Genomic DNA, 23622 nt, shown 5'->3' on the forward strand with positions numbered 1-23622 from the left:
TAATCAGACCACAGAGCAAAAACTATATTAGAATACAATTAGAATATAGCAAATAACTTTTATAAACTCTTGTAAGTAAATATGCAATAAACACTGTTACGCAGTTAATAAGAAGAAATCTATAAATTTGTCCTCAGAAAAAGTATTGCCTCCGTCAGATCCTCCTTCATGGATGCCCTCAAATCTGATCTAATTATTTTGAGAGCAGAGAACAACCTCTCTAAACTAACTTGGGTTGGTGGCAAAGCAGTAACCACTCGGGCAACATCTCTGACAATGTCGGAATACAGAGGAATCGCTTGTTGCACTGTAATTTTTGATGAACGGTCAAATTTCTCAATTTCTTTTACTGCACATGAAAAATTCTGCTGAAATGCACTGGCCGTGTTCTTTGATGGGGATGACTCTTCTATGCGTGAACGCTTTGCACGGTCCTTGTGATCCAAATATTTTTCCAAATTATATTCTGTTATTCCTCATGTACTCACAGTTAACTGATGCAGAGTTTGTTGAAAGGATAATACGTCTTACAGTCTTCCTCTTCTGAGTAGCAGCTGTGAGATGCTTGGAAGACGCACACCAAACATCTAGTCTAGAGGAGGAGCTTTACTACTAAGAATTTGCAACACATTTTTACTTTCATACATTGTTAGTAGGGGGGTTGGGGCAGCATGAGGTTAACCAGGTATAAGATTAGATAAGGGCAGTGGAGAACAGTGACACACAAGAAGTAAAGGTGGAGTCACACATAACGATATTGTTGCTTTTTGTGACGTAGCAACGATATCGTTAACGAAATTGTTATGCGTGACAGCGACCAACGATCAGGCCCCTGCTGGGAGATCGTTGGTCGCTTGGGAAAGTCCAGGACTTTATTTTGTCGCTGGATCACCCGCTGACATCGCTGAATCGGCGTGTGTGACGCCGATTCAGCGATGTCTTCACTGGTAACCAGGGTAAACATCGGGTTACTAAGCGCAGGGCCGCGCTTAGTAACCCGATGTTTACCCTGGTTACCATTGTAAAAGTAATAAAAAAAACACTACATACATTCCTGTCACGTTCCTCAGCGTCAGCTTCCCTGTGTCCCCCAGTGTCAGCGCCGGCCGGCCGTAAAGCAGAGCACAGCGGTGACGTCACCGCTCTGCTTTCCGGCCGGCGCTTACACAGTGCAGGGAAGCTGAGGCCGGGGGACGCGACAGGTAAGTATGTAGTGTTTGTTTTTTTTTTACTTTTACAATGGTAACCAGGGTAAAGATCGGGTTACTAAGCGCGGCCCTGCGCTTAGTAACCCGATGTTTACCCTGGTTACCCGGGGACTTCAGCATCGTTGGTCGCTGGAGAGCGGTCTGTGTGACAGCTCTCCAGCGACCACACAACGACTAAACAGCGACGCTGCAGCGATCGGCATCGTTGTCTAGATCACTGCAGCGTCGCTAAAGGTACCTTCACACATAACGATATTGTTAACGATATCGTTGCTTTTTGTGACGTAGCAACGATATCGTTAATAAAATCGTTATGTGTGACAGCGACCAACGATCAGGCCCCTGCTGGGAGATCGTTGGTCGCTGAAGAAAGTCCAGAACTTTATTTCGTCGCTGGACTCCCTGGAGACATCGCTGGATCGGCGTGTGTGACACCGATCCAGCGATGTCTTCGCTGGTAACCAGGGTAAACATCGGGTAACTAAGCGCAGGGCCGCGCTTAGTAACCCGATGTTTACCCTGGTTACCATCCTAAAAGTAAAAAAAACAAACAGTACATACTTACCTACCGCTGTCTGTCCCCGGCGCTGTGCTCTGCACTCCTCCTGCTCTGGCTGTGAGCGTCGGTCAGCCGGAAAGCAGAGCGGTGACGTCACCGCTCTGCTTTCCGGCCGCTGTGCTCACACAGACAGTACAGGAGGAGTGCAGAGCGCAGCGCTGGAGGACAGACGGCTGTAGGTAAGTATGTACTGTTTGTTTTTTTTACTTTTAGGAAGGTAACCAGGGTAAACATCGGGTTACTAAGCGCGGCCCTGCGCTTAGTTACCCGATGTTTACCCTGGTTACCGGCATAGTTGGTCGCTGGAGAGCTGTCTGTGTGACAGCTCTCCAGCGACCAAACAGCGACGCTGCAGCGATCCGGATCGTTGTCGGTATCGCTGCAGCGTCGCTTAATGTGAAGGGGCCTTTAATGTGACGGTACCTTTAGAAATGTCTCTATCTCCAGCAGAACTGCTTATAACTGTTGTTCATAGTTTGATAGAACATATATATTTGAGTAACATTTATAAAATTCATATGAAAGCTCAATTATGAAATAATACATTTTTTTTTTTTAAAGCTGGAGTCGGAGTCGGTACATTTCTACCGACTCCGGTTCCAACCAAAATTACCTCCGACTCCACAGCCCTGGCACACGTCGCAGATTTCCTGCAGAACTGCAGCTTTTTTTCCGCGCAGAAACACTGCAGATCTGCAAGTGATTTACAGTACAATGTAAGTCAATGGCGAAATAAAAACGCTGTGCTTATGGTGCAGAAAATTCTGCACAGAAAACGCAGCAGATTCAAAAAAAGGACCATGTCAATTCTTTGTGCAGAACTGCTGCGTTTCTGCACGTCTTCCATAATAGAAATCTGCAGGGGTAAAAAAAAAGGAAGAAATCTGCAACGTGTGCACAGACCAAAAAAAAAAGGTGCAGATTCTGACCTGCGTTTTCTGCCAAGAAATTCAGAATCTGCACAGAAAATTCCACAGTCAAATCTGCAACGTGTGCACATAGCCTAAAATGTGACCAGCACCCCACCCTGCGGCTGCCAGGCCCACTGCTATTATCCTTCTGCCACTGAGCCGGTGTCACGTCAGGTCGTAACAGCCGTGCAGAGCAGCAGCCGCCTCCCAGGAGACATCGCCGACATCCATTACATTTCTCAGACGGAGAAACCACCAGCGGACGCGCGGCTCGGAGGAGGCTTTACGTTACAAGCAGCAACTTACAGCGGATGAGACTAATGAACGAGAAAGATGGAAATCAGCAAATGTCTCATCCCGGACGCACAGGAGGCGCCGCAACCTGTCAGGACCATTTACTACTGAAACTATTGGTTACGACTGTATAAGTCCTGGTAAGGACACCCTTGTAGCTTCCATCTTTGTGGAAGTTTGGGGAAGGCCCTTTTCTTTTCCCCATGACTGTGCCCAGTGCACAAGCTCCATACAGACATGGGGGAGACCATGACCAGCCGGACCCCAGCATGGGATTATATAGTATGGAGATGGTGAGTCCGGCCTCTCCCCAACATCAGTATCGCTCCTCAAATGTTCTTCTGGATGAAGGGGCACAAATTCCAAAAGACTCCTCCAAAATCTTGTAGAAATCCATTCCCAGAAGATAAGAAGCTGTTAGATCTGCAGAGGGGTCGACTCCACATTAATGTCTATGGCTGTACAATGGGAGGTGAGAAAAGCTCCTGGACTGGAGTATGCCGGGGGCACATACTTTTCTGCATATATGGTATTAGAACGTTTCTGTATCATGTATGCAATTAAAGAGAAGCGGCAGCCCCCAATGTTATATATACCCCTTCCCTCTATCTCCACCGTTCCCCGGCTCTGTAAAGCTAGAACTGTCAATCAATGAAGAGGTGGGCAAAGAGTAAACAAAATTTATTTGGGAGGGCACCACAACAAATATAAAGGGACACACCCAAGGTCAATACAAAAACATCAGGAATTATATAGAGAAAAAGCTGCAGATCAAAAAACGGGGATCACCATAAAAGTACAAGAATCATTTTATTGAATACAAAGGTGGGCAAAGAGATAGGGGGAAAACCAGCAGGTGGGAGGTAGAGTTAAATGTTTGGCCCCGCCGTGATGCACCGAGCGCCTGTGCTTGGTTTGAACAGTCAGTCTCTGCTCGCAGAGTCCCTTTAACTGGGTAACTGTGATTGCAGAGGTGGCCGGTAACCTAGGCAATGAGCAGTACACTATCAAATTTAAAAACCCTCCATTTTTGAGAGCACAAAGGATTTTTAATAAGTGGTAAAGTGCAAAATTGTTTGATTTTCTAAGCACTTTGCAATTTTGTGAGCAAAAGCACAAAGCCAGCAACCTTCTCCCCATAGTGACATGTGAGAGGAGCCAGGGCTGTGAGATCGGTAAGCCAAACCTCCGACTCCGACACCAAAATGGGCTGCGACTCCTCAGCCCTGGGAGGAGCGCGCCTTTCCTTCAGCCTCTGGACAATAGAGAAGTCATAACCGCGGCAGTTCTTCCCTATTCCCCAGATCTCTGCTGACAAGTCTTAATGTATGGTCAAAGTATCATCCTTAAAGGGGTATTATACCAATATGTAATAATAATAACAGCAAACACCTCCAATTAGAAATGTAGTATAGTTCTTCTGATTAGTTATCTCGATTACCTTATGTGCAGGCATCACAGCAGGTTAGATATCCATGGTTACGACCACTCAAAGTGACTTAGTTGTTAGTGGTTATAATCATGGCTACCTAAGCTGCTGCTGCTCTGCACATGGGGTAAGCGCCATTGCTCATCAGAAGAACTATACTACATTTCTAATTGGAGGTATTTGCCAATATTATTATTACACCTACTAGATATTGAAATAGGATCTAGGAGATGGGAATACACCTTTAAAGGGGGTTTCCATACTCAGTGTCCCTGTACGTTACTACAGACTTGTGGATGACGGAGCGCAATGTCCACACTGTCCTGAGTCCTCGGTACTGACAGCGCCAGTGCAGTCACATGACCATACACATCCGCTCTGCGGTCACAGACAGACTAGTCGCCGATCCGTTTCTCGGTGTTTCGCCAGCACACACACTGGCACTTACCCTGGCGGTGACTTTGTAGATGGTGAAGCCTTTCTGGTGCCTCCTGGGGTCGGTGACGGTGTAGAAGCGGGCCAGATCCCCTGCTTTGTCTCTTTGGGATATCATACTGCTCCAGTTACACCCAGAGAGAGTCCATCAAAGGATCAGCACCCTGACCAGCAGCCATGGAACCTCTCACTTACTACAGCCCATAGCCAGCGCACACATCATTCACCCCCAGGCGGCCATAATGCCGGAGACACAGCACCCTCCATGCACCGCACACTGTGTCACAGAACCTACAGACACGGTCTGCCCAGCTCACACACAGCCCTCTAAGCCACACCTCAATCCCGACTTCCGCTTCCGGTGAATGAACCGCATAACCGTACTGAGCGTAGAGCACTTCCGCCAGCTGGAGCTGTAAGGAGCGTTCTGATTGGATGATGGTTCTCGCTTCTGATTGGTGGATAGAGAGACTGTCTTCGTGTTCAGATTCAGTCACGTGAGCACTGACTAACACGATAACAATGTATCACGGCTGCATTAACCAATCAGCAACGAGAGCGTTTCTGACCTTTCTTCCTCCCGGCATGCTCTGCTCCCTGACATGGACGCCGGCTGCGGTGGTCGCTGCCATAGTGGAGCTGCACTGGCTGGGCTGAGATAGTCAGGTACGTGGCCGTGCTGGGGCCCGGTCTGTGTGCTGCTGCCCGGTGTCAGGGGCCCGCAGGTCTCCGACCCGGAAGTCGTCATGTCTCCAGGTGCTATTGTTCTCTGTTATCAGCTGGTTAATCTAATTTCATAACAATAACCCATCACTTTATAAATGAGACCACCCATCCGGGTTATTTTTCTGTTTTGTCTTTTTTTTCTTTTGTGCTTTTTTTCCCAAAAGCCACTTTTTGTATTTTTTTTTTTTTTTTCTGAGACGGATTGTAACTTTTTATGATCGCCATTCACTTTACCAAATAATGTGCTGAAAAATAGGGACAAAAAATTTTTTTTAAAGGGGTTGTCCGGGACTTTAACAGTGATGGCCTATGCTTAGGATATAGGTCCTCAACGTGTGATGTTTGGGGCTGGGGCAGTCCGCACCTCCGCTGATGGCGGGGGCCGAGGCTGCACCGCTCCGTCTACCAACAATGGTCATGGCGGGGTACAGCACATCCACCATACCCGGCCGTGAGAACTATCCGTGGACAGCGCTGACCTGTTCTGGCCGCCACCGTGATCAGCTGGGGTGCCGAGTGTACCCCCCCAACAATTCAGCATTGATCTATCCTAAGGCTCGGACATCGCTGAAAGTCCTGGACAACCCCTTTAAATCTTCTAAAATGGTGAAAATAAACACAGTCCCGCCATTATGTTTTTTTTTTAGGTTTCGTTTTTACTGCATTCATTGTGAGATTAAAAATGACCCGACAGCACGATTCTCCAGGTCAGTACAAGTACAGAGATTGAATTTTTTTAATTATTATTACTATTTTTATATTTTAATGGTTTGGTTAAAAAAACACAACATCAGACTCCTTTGATGAAACTTTGGGAGGACTTTTGCCTGGTGATTTTGGGATACATATAGTGTTTTTTTTCATTGAGGGATATGAAGTTGTCTGAAAAAAAACACAATTCTGCCATTTTGATCTTCACTTTATGCCGTTTGCTGTGCGGGGTCATTTCAGTTTTTTCTTTGATAGGTCGCACTTTTATGGATGTGGCGATACTAAATGTGTGTGTATATATATATATATATATATATATATATATATATATATATATATTCGGGGCGATTCAAGCTTTGTAGCGTCATAGGAGTACATAGATGGCGGCAACATGTATGTCCCACGTTGGGAAAAGGTTAAAAAGTGTTTGTTTTTTTGTTTTTTATTTCCTTGAAGGGCATTTATCAGTTATCAATAAGATATATTCTAATTGACACCCCAGGATCATTAGATCTGGCGCCATTCTTCCTTTCTGAGATTGAATGATGCGACATAGTTACACGACTGTTCCTGCTTCCGTTATATCAAGGAACTAATGGAGATGGGCGAATTCCACACTCGTTCACTGAGAGGAGGTACAAGGCATGGATACACTCATTCTACTGATCAGTGGACCCCCAATGATCAGATCCTTTTCAGCTTTGCCCTTTAGGGGTTATGTTCATCTTTGCAACCATTTTTTTTTTTATAGGTCTGGTGCAAAATAAATGAAGCAACCATTCAATAGTTGATCTAAAACCTCCTACAGCTTTGTGTCTACAGCTCCTATGCAGACCTATGTGTCTCCACGGCTGCAGAGTGCACCTGAATCTTGTAGTCACTCCTGAAATTTGCATGGACTGCATATCTGTCTTATTTGCCATTCAGGATTTTGGGAAAGCTGGGCGATGACGTCTCTATGAGCTCTAATGGTGACTATCATGTTTGCACCCTTCACTAATGATCTGTGTCTTCCGCAGGGTATCAGATGTTGCCTCGGCATCTGCAGACTGTGGGTGGGAGGTGTATCACCCGTGCCAGTTCCTCACGACCCCTTTGCATGAGTGGAAATTTCCCTAGATACCAATGGTGGACTGGACATTACCAGGCGTCTACTTTCTTCCCAGTGAACATCTGGCCCCCTCAGGACAACTCCAGGCCATATTATCATTATTTTGGACCCCACTGTCCTGCCCTCCCTGCCAGTTATTCATTTCCCTGGTTCCCACCTCAGTCATCGTGGCTTCACATATCTAATTTCAATATGGACACCAAAGGAGATGAACAATTCAGAAAACGAAAGAAAAGTGCGGAGGACGACGAGCACAAGGGTAAACCGTGGACAAAAAGACCCTACCCTCCAGCAAGTGATCTACGGGTTCCACCCATTTCTGGAACACCAGAAGTGTTTGTCCCAACTGGTCCTCAAATGGAAGCTAAAGGTAAGGACGTCATTATTACCCCTTTATAACAACAATATGTATTACAGGAGGTGGGCTGTGGGGGAACATTAAAGGGGCTGTCCACCGCCATTGCCTCCGCATCAGAAGTGAGCATTAGCAATGACGTTACAACCCACATACCTTAAGGGGCAATATGCAGGATTGTAAATTCATTGATACCACTCATTTCCAAAACCAGAAAACCCCTTTGAGGCTATGTTCACACTTTGCGGATTTTGCTGCAGATCCGCAGCGGATTTGACCGCTGCGGATCCGCAGCAGTTTCCCATGAGTTTACATTACAATGTAAACCTATGGGAAACAAAAAACGCTGTGCACATGCTGCAGAAAAATCCGCACGGAAACGCAGCGGATTACATTCCGCAGCTTGTCACTTCTTTTCTGCGGATTTTCACCTGCTCCAATAGGAAACGGCAGATGAAAATCCGCAGAAGAAACCGCAGTAAAAACCGCGATAAATCCGCAGTAAAAACCGCGACGGGTTTTCACTGCGGATTTTGGAGTTCTGCTGCGGAAAAATCCGCAGTGGAATCCGCAAAGTGTGAACATAGCCTAAAGGGGCTACTGGAGGACCCCACTGGACATCTTTGCATAACATGTATTAAAGTATTGTTGTTATTATTATTGATTATCGGCTATTCACGGTGTAGGTGATAAATTTTCTGGTCGAGGGGGCTGTCCTCTGAGACCCCTTACCCATCCTAAGACCGGGGCTCTGAAGTCCCCATCATGCTGGATCGGTCGCCATGCTTGTCCGCCATTGTATACAGTCTCCATGGAGCTACCAGAGATGGCAAAGCACAGTGCTCGGATTTACCAGCAGTTTCATAAAGGGTGAATATAGTGGTGGCCCACGTGTGGGACCACCGCAGCTTTCTGACAAGGCCTCGTTCTCAGATTGGATGGAGTCCATGCGGTTGGAACATTTCTTTTTGGAATGTGTGTGTGTATATATATATATATATATATATATATATATATATATATATATATATATATATATATATATATATATATATATATATATATATATATATATATCTCCCGATTTGTGTAAGGGGCGACCATATAATAGCACATCTCCCATGTAGAGTTTATAGTGGGTCATCCAGTCCCCTCTAATCAGCTTACAGGGGGGCCGCAACCTCTCCGCAAGCTCTATCAAGGTGTGCGTCAAAGAAGGGGGACCCCCTTATATTGGTGAACTGCTAACAAAGACATCACTGATCTTTCTATCTTTCTAAAGCTGTTGCTGACAACCTGACAGTCCTGGGGGAACCAACAGTGCAATAGAATTCTGAAATATGCAGCTGCGGGGACTCGAACATATTTTATAAACACACACCGAAAACACCCGAGCATACCTAGATAACACCTTATCCCAGCACGTCTGCTCATCACTAATGGCTGCCCATGCAGACTAACGTTTCATTCTGGCTCGTAGAGGAGGGGGACCCCCAAATACCGGGTTTACATGCTGAAATACGACTTATGGGCAGAGGTTAACGTCCCATAAGAGGACGAACTATTCTGACTTATTTACAGCATCCTGACTTCCTATGATAGGCTGAGATTTTTTTTTAAAGGGGTTGGCCAACAGTATTTTTTTTTTACATACACCTATATAAATAAATGGAGACATGGTCACCTTACAGCGCCTCCACAGATCCAGTGCAGGTCGCCCCTGAGGTCTCCGGTAGGAGATACGGTCCCATTTCACAGGACTGCAGGTTAATGGAGGACAAACATCCAATGCAGCGCTGTTCTTGTCCTCTGCAGCGGTGCTGATGTGAGGGGAGTACACCTCCGTTTTTATTATTAATCAATGTTTGGCTAAAAATAAAAGTAATAATTAGTCTGACCCCTTTAAGGGATAAAATTACAAACCATGACAAAACAAAGGACAAGGCTGAGTTCTGGCCTTGGACTGACACATAAGATTGGGTGTGTGGCACCAGATGTAGGGCGGCATAGTGACCTGTCTGCCTGTCCTGTTCAGCAGCCATAGTGAAGAGAAGATGGGAGGACTTCGGCCATCGCTCCCAGGATGGATCTAGTAAAGAGACGTTTGACTTCACGGTGATGTCGTATAACATCTTATCCCAGGACCTCCTGGAGGACAACTCTAGTCTGTACAGCCACTGCCGGCGGCCATACTTATTCTGGAATTACCGGCTCCCGAACATCCTGCGAGAGCTGCAGGAGATGAACGCTGATGTAAGTACCAGCACTTTTTCCTTTTTGAAGCACTTGTCTGATGAAGAAAACCCACTTGAAATTCTTTTATTTTGAGTTAATAGAGGAGGTCCCCAGATGAGGACCCTAATCTGGATTATTATTCTTTGGTTTACCCATCTAGTCTTGGTTTTATGGGACTGGGATTACAGTACATCTGGGATTACAGTGCATCAGGGATTAGAGTACATCAGGGACAGGGATTACAGTGCATCAGGGATTACAGTGCATCAGGGATTACAGTGCATCAGGGATTACAGTGCATCAGGGATTACAGTGCATCAGGGATTACAGTGCATCAGGGATTACAGTGCATCAGGGATTACAGTGCATCAGGGATTACAGTGCATCAGGGACTGGGATTACAGTGCATCTGGGATTACAGTGCATCTGGGACTGGGATTACAGTATATCTGGGACTGGGATTACAGTACACCTGGGATTACAGTACATCTGGTATTGTATTTGTAGTATATGTGGGATTACAGCACATCTGGGATTATAGTTAATCTGGGATTGTATTTGTAGTACCTCTGGGAATACAGTACATTTGGGATTACAGTACCTCTGGGAATACAGTACATCTGGGACTGGGATTACGGTACATTTGGGATTACAGTACATTTGGGATTACAGCACATCTCGGAATCTGGGATTACAGCACATCGGAGATTGGGATTACAGCACGACTGGGATTATGGTATATCTGGGACTGGCGTTATGGTACATCTGGGATTATACTGCACTCAGATCCAAAGATGTTTTGAAATGGACAGAATAATATTGATCAATCCGAGGCTCCAAAAATTGTTTGCCAAAAGTAATTTTATTTGACCGAGCATACAGTAACCAATGTTCCGGCCCAGGTAGGCCTTTATCAAGGTAGAAATCTGTATGTGGTGCAAGAAATAAGAGCTGTAGGAAATGGGGTATGTGGGATCCCAAGATACAGCCGCAGCATGGAGACGGTGACCCCCCCCCCTGATCTATTATTATTGAAATGGACAGATACATACATGCACTGGTCTCCAACTCACTACTTTGAGTTTCAAATTGTTTACAAACTACAACTCCCAGCATGCCCTGACAATTTCAGGCTGTAATTGTAGTTGATTTAGGGTTACTCCCATCATTAAAAGTTCTCAACAGTCCAGCTGCAAAATTCTACCTTGCAGCCCCCTCTGATTTCGGGCACGGAGCCCTGAAACGCCCCATTGGAACACGCGGTCCTGCCGGACTGGAGGAGTCCAGCACTCTGCTGCTTCCAGCATGGGATGGTGCAATGGTGACATCATTACGGAGTTGTACTAAAAATCTCCACTAATTAGTGTCATTAGATCGTTAGAATTTGTGGACTCCAGCGGTGCAGGCAGCGGTCAGTTCAGTATAGGGCTGTGTTCACATGGAGTATTTTGAGGACTTTTTTTGAAGCTGGTCCAGTTTTTTTCTTTTTTTTTTTTTTTTTTTTTGGTTTTCTTCCACATAAGATTTTTAAAAACCCCCACACACCCTCACCGTCATTGCTTTAATAAGTCACATTTTTTTTATTGTTTTCTTTTTGTACCATAAAGCCTGTTCACATTGTGCTGCTTTTTTTTTTTTTTGTTTTAGATTCTTTGTTTACAAGAGGTTCAAGAAGATCACTATCAAGAACAGATCAAGCCCACTTTGGAAGCCCTTGGTATGTAGCTCTCCAGCTTCTGTCTAGTATGCTGGGGGTTTGTTTAAAAAAAAAAAAAAACTAATGCAATAAATATTTTTTTTAAATGAGTGCCATGTCAGCGTTTTGCCAGTTTTTTTTTTTTTTTTTTGTTTGTTTTTTTTGTTCTGTTTTAGGGTATGTGCACACGTCAGGATTGCATCAGGATTTTGTCAGGATTTTTCATCAGGATTTGTAGCCAAAACCAGGAGTGGGTGATAAATACAGAAGTGGTGCAGATGTTTCTATTATACTTTTCCTCTAATTGTTCCACTCCTGGTTTTGGCTACAAATCCTGATGAAAAATCCTGACAAAATCCTGATGCAATCCTGACGTGTGCACATACCCTTAATCAAGAGTTTCAACAGATTGAAACAACATCCACAGAGCCATAGGCTTACATTGCCAATTTAGATCTGACACTCAATACCTGGCATATCTTCGCAATATTGCGTGAACCGCGCAGTCCTCAAACAATCCCAGACGTGTGAACGGCCCCTTTCGCTATCATAGGTACGAGTGCGATCAGTGAAAAAACACAGATAGCACTCATAAGAGAAAAACTCACGTATGAATGTGCCCTTGTACTGCAGTTCAAATGTGTTCACCCTACTTGAATGAAGCAAAAGTGTAATACCAGATGTGGCCATAGACAGCGGTGGCGCTATTTCTGGAGCATAAAGAGCAGACAGTTATTTTTAATTCGCATAGCCCTCCTTAATTTATAGGTGTAAATCCTTCTATAAATTTGGGATAGAACCTTTTCTTTTCAAGTGCGTCTTATCTAATATTTAAAGTGACCGTGTCTTAAAGAAATGTCCTATTACATCATTTTTTATTTTAAATGCATTTTTCAATGTTATCTGGTGATGCTTTTTTTGTTAAAAGTCTTTAATGAGCATGCTCTGGTTTGGGCAAAGATCATTGTACAGGAGGAGGAGGTGAGCTGTGACATCACCTATTGTAAATTGTGGATCCTGTGTTATCTACTGTATATAGAGGTGTTATCAGTCATTGTACAGGAGGAGGAGGTGAGCTGTGACATCACCTATTGTGAATGGTGGATCCTGTGTTATCTACTGTATATAGAGGTGTTATCAGTCATTGTACAGGAGGAGGAGGTGAGCTGTGACATCACTTATTGTGAATAGTAAATTTTGTGATGCCTACTTTGTTGATATTGTAGTATTAGGCTTCCTATATTTTCCTAAGATATTGTCTTAGGGGTAAGTTTCTCCTTCTGCAGAGTGCCAGGTCAGCGTAAGTAGAAATTTAATATGCAGAGAGTCTCTTCAGAAAGGACTAGAACTGTAATGCCACCTATTAAATACGTGTATCAGGTTGTTCTCAGACTTGGCACTCTCAACAAGGAGAGATCCTCGTCAGAGGTCACTTGCCCCAAACAAATCTATTCTGCTTTGCACTGATGAGGAGCAAATAACCCGAAACACAGTGTCTGCAAACTGAGATTCTGGTTTGGCTTTTATCCTAAGTCATGTGGTAAGACTCGTTAAAGGGTCGACATTGACTTGTAGGATCGCTACTTCCTATAGGGGAAAAGAATATTTGCATTTTTTTGTTAACATGATCCAAACAATAAAAGTAACTAAACTATGAACATGTATAATTGCCTGCGGATTTGTGGAGAACCGTGTGTTTTTGTTTGCTGTGTCGCACACTTTTTGGGGTCTCACCATCTGTAGGGGTCTTGTGACCCAGACCCCCCACCAATGTGCCAGTACATGAAGTAAACAATGAGGAACCTTCTGATGACATGTTCTGCTTTGATTTTCATGTCGGCCCTACGCTCAGAGGCGGTGTATAATCTGCAGACTGTGCGGTAATAGATGTGCGGGGTAAATGCTTTAGGTCTATATTGTCTGTGTTTCTAATGTTCTGTTCTGACTTTTCCCGTGTCGCAGGGTACGTGTGCGCATACAAGGCCCGCACCGGAAGTAAACCCGACGGTTGCGCCATTTGCTTCAAATCCAGTAGATTTCAGTTGCGTTTAGTGAAGCCGGTGGAATATTTCCGACAACACATCGCCCTTCTAGACCGAGACAACATCGGTTTGGTGCTGATGTTACAACCTAAAACCCAGAGAAGAGACGTCCCAATGATCTGTGTGGCCAACACCCATCTCTTGTACAACCCCAGGAGGGGAGACATCAAGCTGACCCAGTTGGCCATTCTCCTGGCGGAGATTACCGAGGTCGCCCAGATACAGGATGGCGGCTTCTGCCCCATTGTCTTATGCGGTGATTTTAACTCTGTGCCGGGGTCACCACTGCATCGATTTATAAAGGAAGGGAGACTTCACTATGAGGGGATGACCATCGGGAAGGTAATAATCAACCGATCCAACGTAAACCCCTCAATGGCCGCCCACTGGAGTTGGTGACCATGGTCTATGACTGCGGTACCGGAGCAGGAGCACTGTCTCTTACCTGCCAAAATCCGGGTGCGGCGTCATTGTCTCCGCCCCAGGTTGGCTAATCAAACATAGAGCCATGGATACCATCATCTAAGAGGTGGTATTCCCAATCGTCTGGCTGATGGAATGGGAAAAAAACAAGATTTAATGGGGGATGTCCACTAGTCTGACAACCCCTTCTGAATCCCTGTTTCCTCCCAGTAAAATAATTACACCGTGTCGGCACTGGCTCTTGAGAATCAGCGCTGGCTTCACTCTCCTCCTTGACATTCGGAAGAAGTTTGAGCTGCAGCTGCTCTCTCACTTTTTCCAGATTTCTTGAATTGTCCACCATCTTGGAGCGTGAAGCTAGCGCTGATTGGCCACAGTGATTGCATGACATAACAATGTCAAGTGAGCCCTGAAAGAGCCGGCACCACTGAAGAGTGTAATTATTGTTATTTTACTGGGGGCACAAAGGGATTCAGAAGGGGTTGCCCACGTAGTGGACAACCCCTTTAAATCCTCCTTTCAATCCATCTGATTCTGCCATACGTTGAGGTAGCGATGAACACAGAAGCCTCGCTCCAGGGGCTTGTAGAAGTTACTCCAAACTAACAGCAGAGTAAGTTTATAATTTCATCACCCCAACAAAAGATAAAACTGCTGCCATCATTTTCTGCAGGTGTCCGGCCAAGAGAAGTACCACAAAGGACAAAGGATTTTATCTATCCCAATATGGCCGAGAAGCCTGGGCATCAACCAGAAATGTGTGTACGAATCGCCGGAAAGGGATCAGGAGCAGCCAGGTACCGTGCGGTATATGACGCCTGAATAATATATATTATGTATACCCCTCCTCACATGTAAAGCGCCATGGAATAAATAGCGCTATAATAATAATTTATTATTATTTATTTATATAGCACCATTAATTCCATGGTGCTGTACATGTGAAAAGAGGTTACATACAGGGTTATAGATATCAATAATATAAGAGATAAATAATAATAATCCGCATTCTGTCTGGTCGCAAACTATGAATCCTTCGTTTTCAGATCGGTATTAGGAAGCAAATATATATATATATATATATATATATATATATATATATATATATATATATATATATATATATATATATATAATATATAATATATAATATATAATATATAAATATATATATATATATATATATATATATATATATATATATATATATATATATATATATATATATATATTTTATTTTTTTTGTGCATCATCTCTAGTTTTTATATTCATACAACCTAAATTCACAGTAGGAGGAGGGGGCACTGAATCTGTCCGAAGGCAGCGCCTCCACGCTCTATAACAAAGCTGGTGATCACTGTGCTTGTGGCCTATGAGACCGGCCACCTTTGATAAACTGCAGAAGTGGCCCATAAGCTAGGAAATGTGCAGTTATCGATTAAAATTTAAATAGCCCTCCAGTATTAAGACCAAAGAGGACTTTTTATTAAGGTTCTAAAGTCCAAATGAAGAAAAAACGAGAGTGCACTCACCGGTCGTGAAAACACCGATCCTTTATTTAGAACATGTGCAGACAACCATAGAGAGAACGTGGACAGAAAGGACGACGGCCGTTTCGCGCTGCCGCGCTTCTACGGGTCCTGATCATCATCTCTTCTTTTTTTCGTTTTATTAAGGTTCTGTGTTTTAACAAGTCCTTAAATTGCGAGCGACACAAAGTCCACCTTTCCTCTGACTGCCACATCAGTCCTGAATCTCCATACACTGATGGCACATCACTTACAATCTCTTGTTTCTGCCCTATTATTTTGCAAGTTATCCTTAACGGGGTCCTCTAGGATTTGAAAAACATGGCTGCTTTTTTTTCCAAAAGTTTGTCTACAGGTAGTGTAGGGTATTTCAGCTTTGCCCTACTCAATTCTATGAAACTGACTTGCAGGAGCAGGTGTAGGTAATGGATGGAGGTGGCAGTTTTTTTTCTTTTTGTAAATAAAGTATCCATGTTGTTTTTCTAATTCTGGCCAACACTTATGAAGTGCATAATTTTACATGGAGCCTAAATGAATCCATATAACTTAACCCCTTCACAACTGACGACCATGTCCTTGCTTTTGAAGCAGACTCGCATGCTGGGGCCGCATCTTTCCCTGCACATGTGCCTCTAACAGACGCTGGTGGATCCAAGATCCACCCACGGCTGTTAACCAACAAAATGCCGCTGGCAATTACTGACGGTGACATTTAACATGCACAGGCATGAAGGGCATCATACATCCCTGCCATTGGCGCCCCGTCACGTGATCACTAGGTGCTGATGGGTTGTCATAAAAGCTGGGGGTCTGCAGAAGACCCCTGTGCTTGTCGTCACGATCCTTTTGTGAACACCGGCTTGTGGCTAGCGTTCATAGGAGATTGTGATTATTTTTTTACTCTGTCGCCTCATTGGGGAACACAGGACCATGGGTTTCCTACACATAGCGCAGTCAATTGGATGATCGCACATGCAAGACTCCTAACTATTAAATACAGTAAAAAGTTTTTTTTTAAATGCTAAAGTTAAAATCGCCCCCCTTTTTGCCCCATTAAAAATAAAAAGATTTGAAAAAATTCACATATTTGGTATCACTGTGTTCTGAAATGTCCGACCTATCAAACTATATAATTTTTTGGACTACAAGATGCACTTTTTTGCATCTTAGCTTACCGGGTGGGTGGGGCGGCTGCGGTGGAGAGGGGTCCAAGGAGGCAGAGTCGCTGGTGGTGGTGGCAGAAGTGGGGCTGATGCTGCAGGCGAATGGATGGTATGAGGGGGTGATCGGGGGTGCAAGGCTGCTGCGGGGTCCAGGCTTTCAGAAAATGTTGGGGGTCCCCACACTTCCCATAATTTTCACACCTGTGGGCTGCAGGAAAATGGCCTCCGGAGGTAGTGTATGCTCAGATTGAGATCTCGGCTAGAATAGTGGTCCGATCATTACCAGGCAAAGTTAAAGTGGTATTCCCATATTGTGCATGTAAAATATAAAGTAGATGCTGGTTCCATTGGTCGGACCCACATCTATCTTGATAACAGGGCCCTGATGAGCACCGCTCTATGGAGACATGGTCGGAATTATTCATTTATGTGGAAATTCCAACTACCTCTCCACTGACCTCAGCGTGCAGGGCTGCCCCGATCTCACATGGTTGATCTTGTAGATTTTGCCATAGAAGTATGTGGGGAATACCTCTTTAATTTCTACACCCTGCAGAATACAGTGGGTGGGGGAGCAAAATAAAGGGACATTTAATGTAGATCATGTAAGGATGTGGTGTAACAATTGTGCCATGTGTCTGTGTTTGATGCAGGTTATACATGTAACATTCAATATCTTTATTTTTTAGAGAAATGTTCAGAAGAACAAACCAAGCAGCCCGATGAGTGGACTGCAGAATCGGATAAAAGGTAAACTTTTTTAAGAATCATCTCTCTTCCCAACGGAACTTTTTGTATGCACAGATTCTATGTTGATCTGTGTCTCCATGGTAACAGACTACAATCAAACCTTGTGTAGTCTGATCCTGCAGTCAAATGTTTGCCCCTTTGTTCTTCAATCAGATCATTTTTAAAAACTTTTGCCCTCTTCACATACATCCTCCCAACATGTGTTTTATAGATGAGCTTAAGTGCCAGCTGTAAGCAGAGGCAGCCTGGTTTAAAGGGTTATTTCCATGTCAGCCATTTGAAATTAATGACCGAAATGGGAAAAATCCTTTAAAGTAAGAATTGTGCATGTTATGAGTATAGGCTTTAACTAATCAACATCCACGTTTTATTTTCCTCTGGTTTGTTTTTAGCAGGGTGGAATCCAGTTTGCATCATCACTTCAGTCTGTCCTCTGTATACTCCCATTACTTCCCTGACACCGGACTGCCCGAGATCACAACCTGCCACTCCAAGTCTGCCATCACTGTGGATTATATCTTCTACTCTGCTGCTAATAATGATGTTTACGGGCAGCCAGGTACGAGCGGTCACCCCCCTGTGTACCACTGACATGAGCAAAATGGGTGCACAGTGAGTGATGTCAATGAAATGTGATGCAAATAGTCCCCTGACAATCCACATCCGTCATTTCACTGTTTAAAATGGCGAGCGTATGAATAACTTCTACTAGCTATGTGCACTATATGGCACAGCTATGGGGCAGGAATGAACAGCGCAGAGCACTATATGGCACAGCTATGGGGCAATAATGAACGGTGCAGAGCACTATATGGCACTGCTATGGGGCAAGAATGAATGGTGCAGAGCACTATATGGCACAGCTATGGGGCAATAATGAACGGTGCAGAGCACTATATGGCAGCTATGGGGCAGGAATGAACGGTGCAGAGCACTATATGGCAGCTATGGGGCAGGAATGAACGGTGCAGAGCACTATATGGCACAGCTATGGGGCAATAATGAACGGTGCAGAGCACTATATGGCACAGCTATGGGGCAATAATGAACGGTGCAGAGCACTATATGGCACAGCTATGGGGCAATAATGAACGGCGCAGAGCACTATATGGCACAGCTATGGGGCAATAATGAACGGCGCAGAGCACTATATGGCAGCTATGGGGCAATAATGGGCGGTGCAGAGCACTATATGGCAGCTATGGGGCAGGAATGAACGGCGCAGAGCACTATATGGCACATCTATGGGGCAATAATGAACGGCGCAGAGCACTATATGGCACAGCTATGGGGCAATAATGAACGGCGCAGAGCACTATATGGCACAGCTATGGGGCAATAATGAACGGTGCAGAGCACTATATGGCACAGCTATGGGGCAATAATGAACGGTGCAGAGCACTATATGGCACAGCTATGGGGCAATAATGAACGGTGCAGAGCACTATATGGCACAGCTATGGGGCAATAATGAACGGTGCAGAGCACTATATGGCACAGTTTTATATGGCACATCTATGGGGCAATAATGAACAGTATGGAGCATTATGTATGGCACAGCTTTATATGGAGCATCTTATGGGGCAATAATGAACGGTTGGAGCATCTATTTTTATTTTTGAAATTCACCGGTAGCTGCTCCATTTTCCACCCTAGGCTTATACTCGAGTCAATAAGTTTTCCCAGTTTTTTGTGGCAAAATTAGGGGGGTCGGCTTATACTCGAGTCGGCTTATACTTGAGTATATACGGTATATAATGCAACATGTGTTAATTCATAGTTTTGATGCCTTCAGTGTGAATGTACAATTTTCATAGTCATGAAAATACAGAAAAATCTTTAAATGAGAAGGTGTGTCCAAACTTTTGGTTTGTACTGTATGTGCATATATAGCAGAGCTGTGTGTGTCTATATGTGCATATATAGCAGAGCTGTGTGTATAATACATACAATGCAGAGGAACACCAGTGTTACATATATTCCTTCCCTATTCTACCCTAGTACATTAAAATTGGTGATAGTGACCACTTTACACCACCAAGAAAGTTTTAAGTAATAGGAAAAAAAAGTTTACTATTTTCTGCCGTCTAAACATGTGGTGTGTCTTATGGTAAGGTGCGTCTTATAGTCCGAAAAATATAATATATATTTGACTGCTGCTAATATTATACTAAAGGGGATATCTGGGAATGTGTAAAAAAAAATATATATACACACCTAAGCTCTAAACTACAGGTAGTTACTAACTTCCTTGTTGTGCTCGGTGCCAATCTTCACCAGCACAGAGCGGTCACAGACGGCGGCTTCTTTTGTACTCTGCTCTTTCACCAGGGCGTGATTTTTTTACGTCATGCTGATTGACAGCTGGCTCCCCAGTTGGTCAGCGAGGATCCGACTGCCAATCAGCATGACTTCAGCATTCATGTCCCATAGACAGTGAGGAGTGGAAAAGAAGCCGCTACTCTGTCAGCGTGATGTCAGCAAAAGCAGCTGATTCGCCTGCAGGAGCCGTCTTCAAAGAATGGCACTGGGCACAACAGGCAGGTGGGTAGCTACTACCTGGCTGTTAGGCAGTTTATTTATTTATTTTTACTATGCACCAAGTTTTAGATATCTCATTTTAATTAATGACTGGTAATATTGTTTGCTTTCCAAAAATAAGAGAGCATTGTGAAAGTGAGAAGAAAATACGCAAAATATCTGACTGCGTTGACCGACTAACTGTCCTAAAAACATAGCCTTTTGTTAAATTGCAATAACTACCTTGACTCTTCAGGGGACAGGCAGTAAGGTTAGGACATTATTTGGAAGGGTAATCCACGAAGTGGCAAGATTGCCGGCATCTCAGCTGCTCCTATCAAATCCAACAGTGGTGTCCAATCTTTTTCAAATGTCAGGAAAGGCTGGGAGCAAGACAGCTATACCTTACAGGCATTTTTAATACACTTTTATTTTTTTCTTGTGTTGTTTGTATCATATAAAGAAGCATTTGGGAATAATCCAAATGATTACAAGTTGCCCTTAGCACATCAGACATAAGTGTGACTCCTCTTTGACTAGGCAGCGTGGAGGAGGTGTAGTACAGCAGAGCTGACAGTGCTCAAAGGGGAGGAGGGTTTGTAATGTGACACAGCTAACTCAGCTGTGCTGCCCCTTACCCCACAGGGACCTTATCTGAGTGAGTTATCTGTGCTGTAATCTCCCAGCACTTTTTAATTATGTAGGAGATCAGAGCTGTATCCTCGCATTCCACACTAAGAAAACTGAGCTATTATGGGGGCGTGTTCTTTTTCTGCTGTGTTACTGCTTGCTTATGATTGGACCACTCATACAGGGTGAAGAAGTACACGCCCCTAGTGTAAAATAACTGATAACACCCACTTGAACTCAACACTTTTTTTATTTTAACTCATTAGCTGCCAAATACTTTGATACTATGTTGCAAAGGGCATTTGAAATGAATGAAAAACATGTTTTATTCCGCTCTGCAGCCACTATAACATCATGTGTCCAATTCAACACAAATAACTTTGATTGAAGGTCCTCTTCAATAAATGTATGGACAAAATAGACACAGATTAGCAATACCCACCCGTCAATCAATACACTAAAGTGTCACACTTGTTTTTTCGGTACTCATTGTGGTGCATTTCTATGTTAACAGTGGCACGAAGTCCGTGCGCCGAAATGCTGATGCATTCGAATCTGATGTAAACTTTTGCAGTAGTAAATATCCCTCATTGTGAGTGAATCCAGCCTAACAATCAAGAAAAGGAAGGAAAATTTGAGACATCGGTTACTTTTGCGTTTTGTTTTTTTTTCTCATTTGCTTGAAGACTTAATAAAGTAAAATATTTAATAAAGTAAATGAAAAAATGATAAATGTATCAACCAGTGCATAGGTTATATGTTATTTCTCTTAACCAAACACTAGGTGGCACAAAGACCATGTTTAATACTTTTAGGCTATGTACACACGTAGGAAATGTGGTGCAGAATTTTCTGCACAAAATCCGAATCTCCTGGCAGAATCCGCAGCTGCGGATTTTCTGCAGTTCTTGCCACCGCAGATTTCTATCATGGAGGGGTGCAGAAACGCTGAAGATCTGCACAAAAGAAGTGACATGCACTTATAAATCCGCAGAAATTCCGCACTGATTTTTCCGCACCATGTGCACAACTTTTTTTTTTTTTTACCCATTGATAAACATTGTACTGCACATCACAGTGCGGATCTGCAGCGTTTCTGCGTGGAAAAATCCGCAGCAAATTCGCATCGTGTGCACATAGCCTTAGATCTGTAGGCTGGACTTTTTTTTTTTCTTCTTCTTCTTCTTAAATTCCCTGGCAACAAATGGGTCAATGATTGGCTGACGTTTTTGATTGTCATCTTAACTTCTCAGAAGTGGCAATAGTTTACTCTGATGGTAGGTACACTGCTTATCTGGCTCACATGATCACTAATCAGTTTCATTGTTTCTCTTTCTAGGCTCCGATATGGCATGTAATCGCCTGCAGCTCCTCGGCCGATTGTCACTTCTCAACGAACAGGATCTCTGGAGCGTAAATGGCCTTCCTAATGAGACCAACTCATCGGATCACCTCTCGTTACTGGCCAAGTTCCGGCTGGAGCTATAACACGAGATTTTAGTTCATTTTTTTTAAGTTTGTTTTTTTTTAACCTTCTGAAAAAAGGAACATCAGTGCAGACCTTTATTTATTCCTGCTTTTATTGTTGGATTTAACAAATCCATTTACATTAATTAAGGTTTTGTGTTTTACTAAATTTTTTGCTGTTTGTAAAGTTCAAAATCTGCAAATATTTTCTTAAGAAAAAAATAAAACTTTTATGAAAGTAAAAGACTTTGAATACTTTATTTCAATAAAAAAACTCAAACATATCTATATACATAATTGTCTAAGGGTCACATCCGTCTGTCTGTCCTTCTGTCACGGTTATTCGTTCGCTGATTGGTCTCGGCAGCTGCCTGTCATGGCTGCCGCGACCAATCAGCGACGGGCACAGTCCGATTAGTCCCTACTCTACTCCCCTGCACTCATTGCCCGGCGCCCGCTCCGTAATCCCCTCCACTAACCGCTCACACAGGGTTAATGGCAGCGGTAACGGCCCACGGTGTAACGCGCTCTGTTACTGCTGCTATTAACCCTGAGTGTCCCCAACTATTTACTATTGATGCTGCCTACTCAGCATCAATAGTAAAAATGTCATGTTAAAAATAATAAAAACAAAAAACCTGCTATACTCACCCTCCGCCGCCTTTCCCGCTCCTCACCACGCTCCCGGGACCGCTCCATTGCAAGCGGCAGCTTCCGGTCCCAGGGCTGGTGTGCGACAAGGACCTGCCGTGACGTCACACCAGCCCTGGGACCATTCTTGTACATAGGGGCAGTATTATAGTAGTTACATTCTTGTACATAGGGGCAGTATTATAGTAGTTATATTCTTGTACATAGGGGCAGTATTATAGTAGTTATATTCTTGTACATAGGAGCAGTATTATAGTAGTTATATTCTTGTACATAGGGGCAGTATTATAGTAGTTCTATTCTTGTACATAGGAGCAGTATTATAGTAGTTATATTCTTGTACATAGGGAGCAGTATTATAGTAGTTATATTCTTGTACATAGGGGCAGTATTATAGTAGTTCTATTCTTGTACATAGGGGCAGTATTATAGTAGTTATATTCTTGTACATAGGGAGCAGTATTATAGTAGTTCTATTCTTGCACATAGGAGCAGTATTATAGTAGTTATATTGTACATAGGGGGCAGTATTATAGTAGTTATATTCTTGTACATAGGGGCAGTATTATAGTAGTTATATTCTTGTACATAGGGGCAGTATTATAGTAGTTATATTCTTGTACATAGGAGGCAGTATTATAGTAGTTATATAGAATAGTAGAATATCACTACTATAATACTGCCCCTATGTGCAAGAATATAACTACTATAATACTGCTCCTATGTACAAGAATATACAATATGGTAAGTGTCTCCTAAGTATTAAGATATGATGAA

General features: G+C 43.6%; 2 protein-coding genes across 7 annotated transcripts in view; one reads left to right on the top strand and one right to left on the bottom strand.

Annotated features, from left to right (window-relative positions):
- RPS6KC1 (ribosomal protein S6 kinase C1) overlaps positions 1-5203 on the bottom strand; it is a 158560-nt gene extending 153357 nt beyond the window's left edge. The window contains exon 1 of the mRNA XM_069768507.1: positions 4850-5203. Within this exon, the coding sequence (XP_069624608.1) occupies positions 4850-4954 (105 nt within the window). The 5' untranslated portion in view covers positions 4955-5203. The remainder of the gene's footprint in view (positions 1-4849) is intronic.
- A 124-nt stretch (positions 5204-5327) lies between these two features.
- Positions 5328-22434, top strand: ANGEL2 (angel homolog 2). 6 transcript variants are annotated; one of them, XM_069768513.1, is made up of 10 exons: positions 5400-5502; positions 6210-6269; positions 7293-7754; positions 9775-9992; positions 11622-11691; positions 13633-14054; positions 14809-14932; positions 17517-17577; positions 17973-18136; positions 22067-22433. In XM_069768513.1, the coding sequence occupies exons 2-10, from the start codon at positions 6245-6247 to the stop codon at positions 22213-22215; spliced, it is 1695 nt and encodes a 564-aa protein (XP_069624614.1). In that variant the 5' UTR covers positions 5400-5502; positions 6210-6244; the 3' UTR covers positions 22216-22433. The 6 variants fall into 6 exon arrangements, with proteins under 6 accessions (XP_069624615.1, XP_069624614.1, XP_069624613.1 ...); XM_069768512.1 differs by having other exon boundaries at positions 5401-5502; positions 17970-18136; positions 22067-22434; XM_069768514.1 differs by lacking the exon at positions 6210-6269 and having other exon boundaries at positions 5328-5502; positions 17970-18136; positions 22067-22434.
- Positions 22435-23622: the final 1188 nt, after the last annotated feature.

The sequence above is a fragment of the Ranitomeya imitator genome, chromosome 5 (assembly GCF_032444005.1).
Source record: "Ranitomeya imitator isolate aRanImi1 chromosome 5, aRanImi1.pri, whole genome shotgun sequence".
Classification (NCBI taxonomy): domain Eukaryota; kingdom Metazoa; phylum Chordata; class Amphibia; order Anura; family Dendrobatidae; genus Ranitomeya; species Ranitomeya imitator.

Excerpts from the sequence above, each read along its gene's own strand:
- ANGEL2 (XM_069768508.1), top strand. The coding sequence starts at position 6,869 with ATGGAGATGGGCGAATTCCACACTCGTTCACTGAGAGGAG. Across the intron at positions 14,933-17,516 it reads AAGGGATCAGGAGCAGCCAG|AGAAATGTTCAGAAGAACAA; the intron begins GTACCGTGCGGT and ends TTTATTTTTTAG. Across the intron at positions 18,137-22,066 it reads TGATGTTTACGGGCAGCCAG|GCTCCGATATGGCATGTAAT; the intron begins GTACGAGCGGTC and ends TTCTCTTTCTAG.